The sequence below is a fragment of the Saccostrea echinata genome, unplaced genomic scaffold (assembly GCF_033153115.1).
Source record: "Saccostrea echinata isolate AGI-Se365-2 ecotype Australia unplaced genomic scaffold, CSIRO_AGI_Sech_v1 ptg000051l, whole genome shotgun sequence".
Lineage (NCBI taxonomy): Eukaryota > Metazoa > Mollusca > Bivalvia > Ostreida > Ostreidae > Saccostrea > Saccostrea echinata.
The window spans coordinates 3,575,001-3,592,254 of NW_026889800.1; the positions used below are offsets into that span (position 1 = coordinate 3,575,001).

At 31.0% G+C, this 17,254-nt stretch overlaps 1 protein-coding gene across 1 annotated transcript in view; it reads right to left on the reverse strand.

The window, feature by feature from the left end:
• LOC133203487 (uncharacterized) overlaps positions 1–17,254 on the reverse strand; it is a 31,830-nt gene that overhangs the window by 9,373 nt on the left and 5,203 nt on the right. Inside the window, exons 3-13 of the mRNA XM_061339263.1 lie at positions 16,936–17,177; positions 16,307–16,418; positions 15,614–15,752; positions 12,658–12,796; positions 12,231–12,354; positions 11,520–11,764; positions 8,822–8,926; positions 7,806–7,868; positions 3,505–3,607; positions 2,810–2,968; positions 2,437–2,533 (exon numbers count right to left, since the gene is read on the reverse strand). Coding sequence (XP_061195247.1) covers positions 2,437–2,533; positions 2,810–2,968; positions 3,505–3,607; positions 7,806–7,868; positions 8,822–8,926; positions 11,520–11,764; positions 12,231–12,354; positions 12,658–12,796; positions 15,614–15,752; positions 16,307–16,418; positions 16,936–17,177 — 1,528 coding nt within the window. The remainder of the gene's footprint in view (positions 1–2,436; positions 2,534–2,809; positions 2,969–3,504; positions 3,608–7,805; positions 7,869–8,821; positions 8,927–11,519; positions 11,765–12,230; positions 12,355–12,657; positions 12,797–15,613; positions 15,753–16,306; positions 16,419–16,935; positions 17,178–17,254) is intronic.

Below are 17,254 nucleotides of genomic sequence, written 5' to 3' on the forward strand. Positions count from 1 at the left end.
AAAAAAAAAACCCATAAAATATAACAATATGAAATAAATATTAGAAATACTTTAATTCACCTTATGTTCCTTAGTTCTCCTGCCAAACGACTGAGCTTGTATTTTGTTAAAGCAGGCAAAAACAAACGACATTGTGTGGAAGTGAAAAAATGTCATTTATTGAAGTAAATGACGAAAAATAGTAAAAACATAGTTACAATACAAGAAAGGGGGGCAGAAAAGGGGATTCAAATATAAAGTATTACATATCTTAATTAAAATACTGCACCATAATGACGTTGTAACATGGTGTACATAGAAAAAAGGGAGGATCAACCAGACTAGAATAAGATTACAAAACATGGAAACTTTGCCAAGGTATAGTATACATGTATCTTCAGCTGACCCCCTCATAAACATAAACAATTCCAAACATACACGAAAATGCGTTACATTGCTGCCTAACTTATATAGTGAAAACGTTGATTTACTACAGTAAAAACGTTGATACTCTAGTACACTGTAGTAAACTATATTTAACTATGGAATATTTTTGTTAGGGATGTTTTAATCATTTTGAGGAAAGGTTCTCGGGAGGTTTTGCATGGTTGTCTCTTATTTTCTCATGAAAAACAAAATTGCGCCCGTGCAAGCTCACCATAACTCAATTATTTTTTGCAAATTTTAAGTTATGGGAAAAAAATAAACATACCTGATAATTATCTCAGATTATTGTTTTGTGTCGAAAATCAAAAGCAAAACAGTTTTTTTGATGCCCCAAATTGAAATGATGTGTAAAAATACATGAAACAAGTCTTCTAGAAGACTTTTGATACATTCTATAACAACAAGTAAGATACATATATGTGTTACTTAAGTTTCATTCGTCTGTTTCATACAAGGTATGTTTTGATTTATACAATGAAAAGCGATATAATAGGCCTTACGTCTAGCTATGCAATACGAATAAAAATTCCTCATGAATATCTATAATATTGTACCCGATCGTTTAGCAACCAAAGTATGAACGGTGGAATGATTTACAGAAAAAATCTTCACGAAGCCCTTTATAGTCATGCTTCGATGTTCTCATATGGTAAAAAAAATGTTACTTCCGAGTATGATAGAAATATGGGATTATGAAGTCATTTTCAAAAAAACAAGTAACGTCATAATATGTCCAAATATTCCTGTTGTTTTCAAAGATGTCAACATCAATAATTAGCTTTTTACTCAAGCTTTTATCGTAGCTTGTAAAAATAAAAAAAAAGCGAAACACGCGTAGTAGGACCAAAAGAGAGAAATATTCTAAAATATATTTATCCACATTTTATTGTCAAACTAAATTGATAATGTGAAGACTTCATATAAAGCCGTAGGGAGCACATTTTTAAAGTAACGTGCTAGAATGACAGGTCCAGCCCCTCGAAAATATCAAAAATTCAACGATATCCGCTTCACTATAAATTCTGAATTTTTAAATACGTGTAGCTATTATTCCTACTATTCTGAAAAGTGCTGGGAGCTGGTTGTGCATTTTTGATTTATTCCGTAATGTAACATTATTCCAATGCGAATTACATTTTTGACTGGAGTTTATAGAAAGACGGCTAAATTTTAAACAATTCCCGAGCATGAGAAAGTTGCTTCCAGCACTTTTCGTGTTAAGGAATTTGTGTCCAAAAAAAAAAAAAAAAAAAAAAAAAAAAAAAAAAAAAAAAAAAAAAAACAGAATAAATTTTAAAGCGTAAAAATGCCCGTATATCGTTGAACTTTCACGATCTTTGTAGTAGTACATATATGTTCTAATTTTAAAACTGGCACGTGACAAACAGCTGATGTAAGCGATGTCGCTTTGGCCGAACTCAGCAGAGACCCGATATATACAAGTGCAAAAAACACAAATCACATTTATCAAAACTAATGCCTTTAAAAAATGTTAAAATTGTATTCATTTTCCCTGAATATATTAAGGTGTATATTTCATGGGCGTCCTTAACCAAGCTGCGACACGGGACCTCGGTTTATACGTCTCATCCAAAGGACCGGTCTCCATGTCCCACAGTGGGATTCGAACCCCCAAAGAAAGGATCAACTCCTTACTCCGCGACTCTAGAGCGAACGCTCTCACCACTGCCCCACGCGGGCGACAGTTGTTTTTCTTTGAAAACAAATAAAACCAACAGAAAATATGTATTTTTGTCTTTCTAATTCTGATCCATCATTTTGTATTTTACCCTGAGTTAAATCTATTCTGGCAGAAACAAACTTCTTTATCAATGTAAAAACCTTTGAAATTATGAAAATAACATGACCATAAATAAATATCTTTCAATTTTATTGCATTATATACCTGAAGCTTAAAGAAGGCTTATTTTTTTTACAACTGTACTAACAAATCGAATGCTTGCAAATATAAATGATAATCTGTGCAAGACATATATAACTTCCCCTTACTTTGACTGTTCCTGTAGCTTCATTGCTAGCTTCTCATCTTTCAGTCTGGCTATGGTGGACATCTTTTCGAGAATCAATGCACTCACAAGTCCTGTATCTATATGCACATACAGAATTAAGTGGGAGGTTTTAATATTTGTCAATTTAGAAACTTATTCTGTGAAAGAAATTTGAAATATGGTAATAAAATAAAAATAATATTTTTTTTTCAAATAATGAAAGTTTTTTAGACGGTAATTATAATAAGACAGATCTGTAAATATCAATTTACAAGTGTATTCCCTATATAACTTTGAAAATTTGAATTGATATCTAATAAATCTAAAAAGAAAACATTTTAAAATGGCAAACTAAATTGGAAGAACAAACGCACAGAGTTGATTGTTCACCCTTCTCCAGATCAGAGTAGCTATGTCCGTCCTGTGGGTAAGTAATGACCACAGAAGGACCGCCTGTAGGAAATATTGTCGATTTACGTATTTCTTCCTTCTTGTGGTCTTACAGTTCAAAGATAATCTGTGGTCATCAGTTTCTGTATTTTAGAAAGAAAATGAGAAACTGGTGTGATTTATTTATCAGAACATCAGGATAAATGACAGGCCACATAGCCATAAATCTCTCCTGAGTAAATTGGAACTGTTTTCTTCAGAATATTGTTTTAAAAAAATGCTTCCCCCTTTATTCCTATAGAGAAATGACACCATTTTAAACGATCAAAAATTCATTTTCTAAAAAATTAACCAGAGTGGCTGATACTTAGGCGGGGGGTGGGGGTGGGGGGGCTGGTTGGTTGATTGTATTTTGAAATTATGTTAAAGGTTTAAGCATTCATTATTATCATGCAAAATTGCAAAATATTTACGAGTAGGGATAATATTTTCATAGATATTCAGTTTATATATATATATATATATATTTATATATATATATATATATATATATATATATATATATATATATATATATATATATATATATATATATATATATATATATATATATATATATATATATATATATATATAATGTTATTAATCTGCATTATATAAACATATCGTACAAACTCACTTATATAATTAAGAAGACGTTTACACATCTTCTCTGCAATTTTGTGACAGTCTTTTTCACCTTCAAACAGATGCTTTGCCAGCTTTTCCTTCCCACCCATTTCCTAAAGGAAAAATATATATCATGTTATTAAAATGAGCATCAACTTGCACTCTGATTATTTACAAAAGTGTTATATTCACAAAATTCATTGTAACTTATAATATAAAGATTAAAGATGAATGCATTTAGTATGTATTTAGTTTCATAATAAAGATCATAAAATCAATATGAAGATAGTGTATAATAATCAAGGATGCGTTTTACAAAAACTTTCGAATAAGACTTAAAATCTTAATTAATTGAAAAAAAATTGCAAAATTATATTTACTTATTCGGTTTTAAATTACTAGGGTCAAAGTATCTTTCTACATACCTTTTAAAGTATTAAAACCTTTTTCTATTTAAAGGTGCTTGGACACAGATTTGAAGTTTATATTTTCTCAAATTTTCTGTAAAATTTCATGACTTACATGTTGCTATAGCATTTCATACTAAAATATAATAAAAATCTTATTTCATCTCGTAGTTATTGAAACTTCAAATTTCTGAACGCGTTTGATTGACACATCCTTGCATTTTCACAAATTTTAATTTTATTCTCAATGCTTAAGAAAAGTGGCGATTTTGTTGTGTATTAATGAAAAATATTAAAACTATAATCCAGAAAGTTCAGAGTAGAAATGTTCGAAAGCAAAACCCACTCACAGTATTGTCAGTCCGTGCTCAGTGGTGTGTGCAGACTTTAACACTTGAACGCACCCGGTGAATCGTAAACATTAACAATAACAGAGCTCGTGCCCTGTTTACAAAAACAGTTTACGTTTCACGGGTGTATTCAATTTGTTAAACTCTGTACACAACACTGAGCACGGGCTGACGATATTAGTGAGGGGGCTTGCTTTCGCACATTTCTACTCTGAATTTTATGGCTTATAGATGTAATGTTTTTCATTAATACACAACAAAATCGCTTCTTTTCTTAAATGTTAGGGATAAAGATAAAATTTGTGAAAGTGCAAGGATGTGTAAATTAAACGCGTCCAGAAATTCGTAGTACCAATAATTTCCAGATAAAATAAGTTTTTAATTATATTTTCGTGTGAAATGCTATTGCAATATATAAGTCGTGATGTTATACAGAAAATTTGAGAAAATATTAACTTCAAATCTGTGTCTAAGCACCTTTAATGTAAATAAGAAAGTTATTAGCTGAATTAAATTTTGGTAATTTTTTTATTAAAACGGGTCCCAAGCTCAGAGGTGGGATCAGGTGCAATGGAGAAGTAAGCATCCTTGGGAGCAATAAACTTTATTTACAGGTAATAATGGGATATATATTGCTACATAGATAAGGGAAAATGACAATATAAAAATATGAAGTCATCACGCTTATCAGAAGGTTTTTAGTTTGTCATTGGTGTCTATTTCTAGTAAAATATCCAAACATAAAACAGATGTGTCAGACTCTGTAGTGTTTTTTTTTAAATCTAGAGTTCATAGGGATATGTACAATCGACGTAGGAATGAAAATAAATATTGGAAATAAATAAAACGTCAATATATCCAAATGTCTCGAATTGAAGGTTACAGCAAGAGACTTCTTCTTTTCATGCAGAAGCTTTTAAATATATTCTGCTCCATATGAATACAACAAATATGTCTACTAAAACGGTTATATTCCATATTTTAAATCTGTGAAGCTAGTTACTATTTTCTTTCTCAGAGTTATATTTTTAATTTATTTTCAAAAGAAACATGTTAAACAAGAGATTGGAGAGTATTTTGAACTTCTAAAAACTATTTCATATCATTACTGCAGGATATTTAAACAACACAAACTGACCTTTGACGTTATATAATTCTAAAAATAAACGAATGCTGCATGAAATATCCATGAAAAAAGACAACTTAACCAAGCAAATTCAGTGTATGCTTGTTATGTTATGTCAGAGAAACAGAAAAAAAGACTAGTTAATGGGCGAAAGGATTTATGATTGATTGTATGTTGTTTAACGTCTCATTAGAATATTTTTCACTCAAATGGAGACGTTACCATATACCGGTAAAGGGCTTCAAATTGATACCTTCATTCGGCACTCACAGACATTGAGCAGTAAGGGTTCATTATCGTGTTTCATTCAAACGACCCGCAACTTTCACTTCAAAGTGCTGAGTGCTTGGTCAAGGGACCGTTGCTACCTAATTTTATCGACTTAGGTCAGTCGCAGCCGGTATTTGGACCTTCCAATCAAGGAGCGAGTACCGTGACGCATTTACTGTGGCGATTAAACATCCTTGAATGAACAAACTCTGCATATTGCCTTTCTGTAGGTGTAAATATTGAGGAACATACGGAACTCAGTAATTTATTTTTTCACGGTAATATGATCACGTAATATAAGTATAGAATATTCAATATAAATACAACAGACTTTAGTGCCGAGTAAAACTAAACTAATATCCTAACTTTGGATTTCCATATCTCTACATAATAATAAAATATTTAGAAAACAAGGACTGTATTTTTGCATGTTTTCCAGGAATTTATACTATAATATAAACACAATATACTACCGGTATAACGTCATAATTTTTTTTTATCAATGATTTAATTACATCATCAAAAGACATGTAGTCATTAAAATGTATTAATATGATTAACCTGTACTATGCAAATAGATAAATCCCCAATACACGTAAATAGAATTCTAAAAAAGAAGTAGCCGGATGAGAAACATATGTCTAGAGAACAATCTATTGGTACTTGTCAACCATTGAGCGGTAGGGACTTCGGAGAAAAAACTTGTCTGCGATCGAGAAATGCAGCATTTATTTCGAACATATATAAATGGCGTTAAATCGAAAACTGTCCCTTAGGTCTAGTCAGAGCATGGCTTTCAGTGATTTAACAGATGCATCTGACCCTAAATCTTTAATATATAACGCTGACACTGATGACAGGGTTGTAACATAAATTCATGTTATCTAAAGGGATATTTTTTTTTTTTTAGAAAAGTAAGTAACCTTATGAGTTAAATAAAATATTTTTAAGATTATTTCTTGCACTACTACTACTCAACTGGAATCCATTTTTATAATTCTTGTTTTAGATATCTGCATATGGGGTTTATATCTCCCAGTTGATTCGATACGAAGGAGCATGTTCCACGTACGAACAATTTCTAAAACGAGGCAAGCTATTGACAAACAAGTTAATGAAACAAAATATCATCAGTTTTAATTTAAGTCATCATTTTGCAAGTTCCATGGTCGATACAATGACCTTTTCAGCAAATACAATCTATCATTAAGTCGAATGCTGACTGACGTTTTTCATACTTATTGTTAGGCCATCATTTACCATCTTCGCTAGCCAAAGGTTTCTGACCCGCTATCTCCTCAGAAACCCTTGGCATAAGGTGCAGTCAAAAGTCAAAAGGGATTGTTTACGATATGTAAATCTCGAATCTTCCAACATACGCACAAACTGCGTCATCGACAAAAATAAAAGGCGTATTTGAAAACTTTATTTTTAAAGAATAATTAACAAGAAGATATCGAGCAATGTTTTTATTTGTTATTTATCGTGCAAATCTACATCTACAATAAGATTCCTGATCACAATATCTGTACATCAGATAAAGATTGGATGACGCCATATCTATTTATAGAGTGACATGTTATCTTACGGATCGTTGTTTACTTGTGTTTTTATTCCTGAGACTAAAGAATTAAGATATATCCCGAAGGCAAATATCATCATTTACTAAAGCAAATATTGCTGATTGGTCGAACGATGTCGATCAACTCCAATCACAACTCGAGAAAAAAAAAACAAATTTTTAATAGCATCGTATGCCAAGGGTTTGTGAGGAGAGTAGCGGATCAGAAACCCTTGGATAGCGAAGATGATCATTTACAATCTGAATTGTAGACAGATTCTTCCGTTTTTTCTTGATCATGACAAGGCTGGTGTGACCGCTGGACAGGGGATGCCAACTCCTCCATGTCATCTGATCCCACCTCTGATGTTTTAGTCCGTGTTTGTTTTGCTCCCGATTTTTGTAGTTTCAATTGATTTTTTGAGCTTAATTACTGTTCGTTACTTCCATATATTCATATATTAATGGCACAGACCAAGAAAAATATCCACAGGGGAGATAAAAACAGACTCCATAATTTTTTTTACGCATCATCTAGTTAAATCTTATTGATCTTACTTGTAAGTACGTATGCTCAAAACTATAACAATTTTTTACCATCAAAATCCAGCGCATTCCTGACGAGTCACTCTTTTCTGTACAAATTGCAGGCAATGCAAGCTGCAATAAAGAAATGCTTTTTTATGACAAAATTTTGAAGTACTTACAAATGTGAAAAAAGAAAAGTTTACATTAAATCATATTTGAATGCTGCTGTTACTTTCGACTAAAACCGAAAATATAATTGGATTTCAAAAATTAAATACTATGATGATCCAATTTAGCAATTTCTTTGCAATTTTATTTCACAAGTGGGATATAATTTTTTTTTTCATGTTTTTGGTTGCAGAGCACGAAGGAATTTTTTATTTAAAGAGAAAGACCTGTCTCATAAGTGAATTCTAAATGCAAAAAATAAATTTTCTTTTCATTACGTTTTCTCTAAATTTTATTTTCCTTTGCTTTAGAAAGTGCAGAGGGTGGTGATGTCATAGTTGAGCAGTTAAGACCTTTAACTAAGGTATTGTGAAATTGAAAATTGTAAAAGGAATTTAAAGAAAAATTTTGAGAAACAATTGCAGTTATGATGGATATTTATATCTAGCTATTGTAAGACAGGAAGTATTTTATAACATCGAGATATCTGCTGCATTTTTCAAATATGTTTTCACAGTCAAAATATAATATTTGATATTTTGGACTGAAAAAAATATCCCTTTGAAGGATCAATTTTATTCAATCGATAAAATACAGTATTTCACATTGAAAATAAAGTAAGAAAAAAAAAACCAAAAAAAAAAACCAAAAAAAAAAAAAAAAAAAAAAAAAAAAAAAAAAAAACAAAAAAAACAAAAAAAAAAAAAAAAAAAAACCCCAAACAAACAAACAAACAAACAAACAGACAAAATCAAAAAACAAGTAAGTAATATCATGGTAAGAATTTGGTGCTTCACTTTTGCTGATCTTGTGAAAGCATAATTACGCAATAAAAAATAAAATCTTGACAAACAAAATTAGATATGCTACTGGAACAATTGTTAGCAAACCCTCATATATATAAAATAATAACAAACCTTGTACAGCTCGCCAATTTGATCTAATGACATTTGAAAGTTCAAGTCCAGAAGAGCGTCTACATAATCTGTTCTATTGGTAAGTAGAGCAGTATTTAGCAAATCCTACAATGGAAATTAACACTTTAAAACCAAAATCATTACATTCACATATAAAAATCAAATGATACAAAGTTTAAAGCGTTTAAATGAAGGAGAGTTTATTGGTAAAATTCGAACATGCAGTACGAGGGGGCATTTAAAAAATAATATAACTATCTATATCATGGCCGGTCTGTAGTAGAGTGTAATTTTTTTTTGATATTATACAGGTATGTAGACAAAAAAGAATTTTTCTGTTTGGTTTATATATATATATATATATATATATATATATATATATATATATATATATATATATATATATATATATATATATATATATATATATATATATATATATATATATATATATATATAAGCACAGAGAAATTCACTTTTATAAGGATACCAACTTCCGCCCCAGTCCGGGGTTGAACTCTCGATCTGCGGAATCTGTCTCCTAGCAGTACAAGAACAGCGCGCTAGACCGCTCGGCTATCTAGGCAAGTCAAAACTTCCCACTTCCGCAGGTCGAGAGTTCAACCCCGGGCTGGGGTGGAAGTGGGTATCCTTATAAAAGTGAATTTCTCTGTGCTTTCTATATTAATATTTCTTCACTTAGGGCAGTTATATTAGTTTAAGAGTTGTTGTAAAATGTGCTTTATAAATAAAATTAATTTCATTACAACGTGTATTGGTAACGATCCTCTAATAAAAAAAATGTCCAAATAACTGTATCTCACTTCCATTCTCAATGACCGTGTAGTGTAGGACAGCGCCGCGAGAATTGACAATTGTCACGAATGTGTGTGTGTGTTTGTGTGTGTGTGTGTGTGTGTGTGTTAATTCAAAGAAGGAAACACTTCATTTACCAATTTAGCATGAAATTTCATGTACACTATGTGATTTTTTCGTTATTATCAATGTGGTAGAATAAATAACTTTTGGGGCTCTTTATTCTATGGAAGCCACAATTAAAAGGTGAAGATCAACAGGCTAAAATGTAGTGCATGTAGGGAATTCACTTGGTTCACTTTGACAACAGTAAAAACAGTCGACATGTTTGATCCTTTTTAGATATAGAATGAAAGTTTAATATCTAAAGTTTACAATGGCATGCATTAATTAAGGTGTATTTCAAGCATAATTTATGCCTAGAAGTGTGCGTTGTATTTTGATGTTTTCACTCGTGCTTCGCGCTCGTGAAAATATCAAAAAAAATCCTGTCACGCTCGTGAAATAAATTCCATATCCAAATACGAAACATCGAATATCTCCTATTTATTACCAAAAAATAATCAATCTTTTTTTGAAATAAAATTATATGATTGCAAAGTACATGTACTAAATATTGTGATGAGGAAAATAATTAACAACGTTGATTCAATGTTGCATTCATAATATATATTCTGATTGTACACAAAAGTACTCTGAAGTTGATAATATAAAGATGCATGAGTTTCTGTTTGACAACGTCTATGTGGTTTTTGGAGACCAGGTTTTTAAAAAATCTATTGGAATTCCCATGGGTACCAATTGCGCCCAATTAGTAGCAGACCTATTTTTGTTTTCATATAAGCAGAATTTGTTCAAAATCTTATACGTGAAAAGAAAAACACTTGCTGTTGCCCTCAACTCAACATTTATATATTTCGACGACGTATTGTCAATTAACAGTGGTTATTTCCATTCTTATGTCGATATGATATATCCCGGTGAGCTTGAAATAAAGGATAAAACAGAGTCTGACACATCTGTTTTATATTTGGATATTTTACAAGAAATAAACGTTAATGGTACATGTAATCTAACAACAAAGCCTTATGATAAACGTGATAACTTTAACTTTTCAATTGTCAACTTCCCTTACTTATGCAGTAATATATCTTATGGCCTGCGTAGGGGGGTTATCGTTCAGTTGATTTGATACGCAAGAGCATGCTCTACGTATGACGAATTCCTAAAATGAAGTATGTTATTGAGGAACAAGTTGATGAAACAAGAATATCAGCAGTCTCGTTTAAAGTCAGCAAATACAATCTATCATTAAGTCAAATGCTCAATGATGTTTTACATACTAATTTTTAGGCCATTATTTACACACTGAATTATCAAAGGACTTTTCCGTTATTTCCCGATCATGGTAAGGAGTACACGGCGGGTGTGACCGGTCGTCATGGGATGATCACTCCTCCATGGCACCTGATGCCACCTCTGATGTTTTAGAGGTCCGTGTTTGATCTGCTCTAAAATTTGTATTGTTTAATGGACTTTAAGCTTGAATACTGTTCCTTATCTCCATGAAATATATAAATTCAAACACGTCAAATTGATTGTATCGTTGCTCTGTAATGCACACTGATCCTCAATTTCTTTGCGATTTTGAGTCATACTATATAAGTAGTTATCTGATATAATCTTCTTAAAAATCCTTGATATATCTTTATAAGATAAACCAATACATTTTAGGACATGGTATTTTTATGCTTGATATATTCAAAGGTCAAAAATATGTACCAGACAGTTGGCTATAAAAAGCATTAAAAAGAGGAAATCATGCAAAACTTATCATAATCACAACGCAAAAGTATATGTCTTTGATGCTGGATGCTGTTACCTGTGCTTCTTTTGCAACTTGCTCCTCTTGCTTCGAGGAGGAATTTCCCTTCTGAAGTTGAATAAACTTAGAATAACGGAAGAAGAGGTCCAGTGGAAGTGAAAATGGGGAAGAGAAGGTTGGGAAGTTGAGGGTTTCGAGTTCTTCTGCCATGCGCCACGGTTTCTTCACCCTTTTCCAATTTTGTTCCATTGCATAAGAGCTCTTACGATTTCGTGCTTTGTTCTTTATATTCTTTACTTGTCCTTTTTAGAAATGACACCACTAATATTTATCAAACTCAATTGAGTAATACAACACTATTATTGAAAATGAAATAGTACAACAGTACATAATTATATATTGATTTCTGTGACCCCCGGGGATCATGATTTGAACAAACTTGAATAACACTACCCGAGGATGCTTCCATACAAATATGACTAATCATGACTTTGCTTTTCATGAGAAGATCTTATAAGATTTTTGGCAAATTTGGATGAAATTGGCCCGGTGTGTCTTGAGATGAAGTCGAAAATGTTAAAAGTTTCCAGACATGCAGACAAATAGACACACAGACAGACAGATGGACGCCAGGCAAAATCTTATCAGCTCACCTAAGCCTTTGGCTCAGGTGAGCTAAAACACATTCAATGCTTTAAAAATGTTTAAAAACTAAAAATAATCAAAATTGACAATATCACATGATTTTTTGTACGTGTTTTGTCTTACTGCTATTTTTGTTACTTTGCTTCTTACTGGGACCTGTTTCTAATAACCAGGACTTCTGCACCAGTTCACCCACAACAGCCGCGAATTGTTCCTCATTTTTTTCAAGAAGGTCGAAGGAATCTATCTAAAATAAGTATTGTATTCCTTAATGCTCAATGAAAAAAAGAAACTTTTTTGTAACAAGAGGAAGATTTTCAAACATAACGGATAGAAAAACCAGTTCCGAGACCAAATACATGTACGTTGTTTTAGTCCTTTATAAGGAACTCGCAACTTAGCAACGCACAAGTCAATGCAGCACAACAGAATCTTCTTTTGTGTCTGTTGGATTTAATGTACATTTATTTCAAAGATACGTTACGGTTACATGTTAAGATATTTATTATTAGAGGGGGAGAACAATATGAAAAAGTAATTAAAGTCATACTAAGTAAGAGCTTTCAAAAATAGTTCTCAAAGTTTTTTCCAGTTCTTCAATCTCATGATCAGTGTCATCCAGATCAATCCCAAATAAAGTTGGAAGCAGTGTTCTTAATTCCATATCCTTTCCGTCATTTAACAGATCCCTAAAAAGATAATTTCTGGTAAATCAGTAAATAGATGAGTAGAATTTTGCATCCAAAATTTAAAACATATTTCGCATTACTCAATATATTATTAGTAAATACATGGCACATGACTTAAGATGGTTTATTAAGCTGACAGAACGAAAGTATTAATGAAATTACCGTGATATAGTTACACCACCTTTGACAAATTTTTGTAGGTTTGAAATGGTTTTTAAATGTTGGTTATTTCTTTTAAACAATTAGTAATTGACAAATACAGTTATCATGCTTAAAAAAATTATGAAACCCTCGTATTGTTTACCGAAACTATTTGCTAGCTATTTAAAATCTTAATTTTTAAAATAACATTTTTTTTAAAATTTGCATGACTCATATAAAAAGCACAATGATTTGCACATACACAGATGTACATTATTAAGTAAGTCGTATGTATGTATCCATATGCTAAGGTGGAATGCTTCACCAAAATTTTATTTAAGGTATGTCACTGGTCAGCTTTTTCCGAAAAGTTCAGTCAAAACCTTTAACTTCAAAACTATTTATTACACTTTAATTTTTGCAACATATTTAAATTTAACAATGCAAATTATTCAACATTCCATTAAAAAACCGGTCACAAATTAATAAAGAAGCAAGATTTATGAGGGACTATTTTTTGTGGTGGAAGCATATTTAGCAGAAAATTCTTCACATCTACAAATTTGTTTTATTTAATATTTTGGAACTTTAGCCCCACATATTCTTTACTCAGAGAATATTTTCCGTTATGCTATGAATGTTAAATATAGCTTTCAATGTATATTTTTAGAACAAATTTTACACATTCACTCAACAGACTTTGCAAAGAAAAGAAGATATATTAAAGAAATCAAGATAGAATTTACACCGTTTTTTACCTGAAAATCGCAGTTTGACCAATATCTCAAAATTTACATCGCTGAACCAAACTTTTTCTTTCTTGATTTTAAACAACACGATACTTCCAACAAATCAGCACTTAAATCATAAAAAGCTTGATACAAGAAAATATTTTATTGCCTGTTTACATGTTTTATACTCCAAATATGAGACTTTTTTAGTACAAAAAGGTCACACAATAATTTATAATTATGTGCATTAATTTGCACGATTCTTTCAATGATAAATATTATTCAAACTATTATACGTAAAATACATCTGTTAAAATAAGATAAAGATTAAAGTGACTAACCAAATAGTTACAATATAAGTGCAAAAAGGTCAACTTAATTGTGCCGTAGCTCAGTAAAATGCACACTGGCCCCCCATTTTATTTGCGATTTTGAGTCATGCTATATGAGTACTTATCTAAGTTATACTTCTCAAAAAATCCTTGATATAACTAATTTTATGAGTGACATACCTTAATGGATCTCTAAGGCATCTCATTTATTATTGTACCGACAGGCACCTGTTAGAGACCCGGTCAACAAAGTCATGGAGAGGAGGGACAAGGTGCGGATCTAAAGTGTGGAGGAAAGTTTCAGATCAATCGTCCCCCTATTGACGTCTATGTCACACTATCTCAGATCGATCTTTAAGTTCTCAATTAAAACTTAATGGAATATAAATATCATCTGTCAATAAACCAAGCTGCCAACAATAAATGGTATTCGATTATGGACTTGTACTTTATATGGAACTATCAAGTACGAATCGAAGGTAGGGCCTTTTGTTTTGCATCGAAAGATTGATATTAGCTCTTAATTATTTTATATGATTTTTTTTCTGGTATTTTTTCAAAGAAAATGTAAAATTCATGCTATTTGCAAATAATATAAGATTCTTTAGAGTTTAAAATTTTCTGTTAATAAGTACACAATGTAAATAACTAATAAAACATGTCAAGAAGAGTCAGATAGGCAATGTAATTTTTTTAATAACATATTATTTATTAGAATAAAACACATTATTTGTTGATTCTTTTTTAAACCTATGGTTAAAATCTTTAAGAAACAAGTCACAAAGGAGAAAGATACGATACTTAATCATATTTTAAAAAGAAATTGAAGTGAAATATGAAACTTTAAAAGAATTGCTAATTTTCAAACTTGAACCAATCCCGCTCAAAATTTAACTGATCCCGGTCAAAATCAATACAAAAATTCATTATTACTAATTTACTGCCTATCTCTAATAGTTTTACTGAGAAATGTGTATAATTTCAATTATTTTGCTAACCATATTACACCAAAGGAACCTAGTATTCTTGTGAAATTGTTATATTTTTTCAGTTCATATAATTCTGGTTGGGATTGATTTAATTTTGATCGGGATTGGTTAAAAAAATTAGCATTTTTTTCAATTTCGCAATTTCAATTCAATTTCTCTATGAAATATAATTGCATCATATTTTCTTTTCTATAGGCAACTTGTTTCTTGGAGTTTTTTCCACTAGTTTAAAATTATTACCAAATTATAATTTTTATAATCATAAATTATTTTCTAATAAAAAAAATTAAAAAGCCTCCCCGACTTTTCTTGACATGTTTCATAAGATATTTATATTTTGCATTTATTAAGAGCACATTTTAAACTCTAGAGAATCTTATTTGCAAATAAATCAATTTTTACATTTTCTTTGAAAAAAAAAATACAAAAAAAAAAAAATCTTATAAAATAATCAAGAGCTAATATCAATCTTTTCATGCTGAAACCGTGTTTCAAAAGATCCATTAAATACGATTTTGGTGTTGCATTCCAACTTTAGCGCAGTTCAATTGAGAATCATGGATAAAACCTTTCTAAGTTTGGTCTCATTACAATAATATCTATATATTTTTAAAGGAAAATTACATAGAAATCGACAGGAGATCTGCCAACCCGCCTGTTCCTTTGACTAACACGACTGGTATTCCACTCTCAGTGGCTAATTTTACATGATCCACAGTCGACAAATCTCCCTCCACTAGAATAATGGCTAAGGCCACCCTTTCTGAAACCAGCATATCAAGAGTATAAAATCATGACTTCAACACGATCACTTATTTATCTGAGGAAAACAATATATCTTTGAGCCTGAAAGGCAAAGAAGAGGCAAAACATGTCTAAATTCTAAATGCATATATATTTAATGAAGTACGTCAACAATATTTCGCTGTAAAATAGTGCGTATAGTTCAAATTTTAAAAAGACAAGAATACATTTTTTCCTATGTCAACGATTTTATTAATGTAATAAGTATACTTGCTCCTATGACATCAAAGGATAGAAATAAATGTGTAAGAGATGACCAATACCTCGAATGCATGATATCCACTCGATAAACTGTTAAGCGTAAAAGAATTATCGACCTCGTAAATTTGGTTTTAACCTAATTTGAATATTCAAGGACATGCATGAATTGAATGAAATTGAATGTCGCCTTTCGTCTAGAAATCTAATCTTGATTTTTTTATGGATAGATAATGAATAAATTCTGCAAAAATCTCATATTGGCAATATATTAGATAATTGAAGGAATAAACATTTGTTTAGGATTATTTTTACCTTCATCTTCCGGCATCTCCAAAGTCCTCTCTAGCTCAAACCTAAACTCAATATAATCTTCATCCGCAGAGTCGGCAATGAGTTTGTAAAAGAAACCGTCAACCTCAAATCTCTAGAAAAACCATCATCTAACTTAGACAAAATACTGTATCTTAGACAAACTACTGTTATTAAGACAAAATACTGTAACTGAGACAGAGTACTCTTATGTAGACAAAATAAGGTAACACTTAGACAAAATACTGTAACTTAGTCAAACATATATACATGTAGTACATTTAGCATACCATTTGATAAGGATATACCAAGCATGTATTTCTAAAAGAAAAATAAATAATTTTACATCACATCAGACTTTTTTAAAAATTATTTTTCATTATTCATATTTGATTAAATTTTATTTTATACATTTTTCAAATTCATGTGCTTGTGAAGGGATGCGTGCTACCACAGGAAAACAAGTTATTACTATGTTTTTCATAAACTTTCTTTTTAATTATATCAGAAGATCACTTTTGAACTAGTCCAAGAATTATTCTACACTGTTTTAAACTGTGTTTTATATACCCTCCTTTTACTTAAAACAAAATTCAGATTAGATTCATATGAATATAACTGTCAGACAATACCTCTTCCTCCTCATCTTGGTTCTTTTCCTCATTGTTCTGATCCTCTTTACTCTGTTTCTCCTCGACCTCTGCGACCTCTGGTAAATCAAAGTACAGACTATTGTCCTCCATATGCTTAGAAGGGACGGATATCAGTCTGAGATTAGATTTTGCAGGTTTTTCTAGGTAGATATATTCTTCCATCATCTCACGGACTATTCTGGAGACTTTAAGGGACTCTCCTTTACTCAGTATCAAGCAATCTGTGGATGTCATTGTGAAGACAAGGTAAACTAATGCAAAGCATCAAAAATATATTTAGGATTTTAAAGTATTTCCA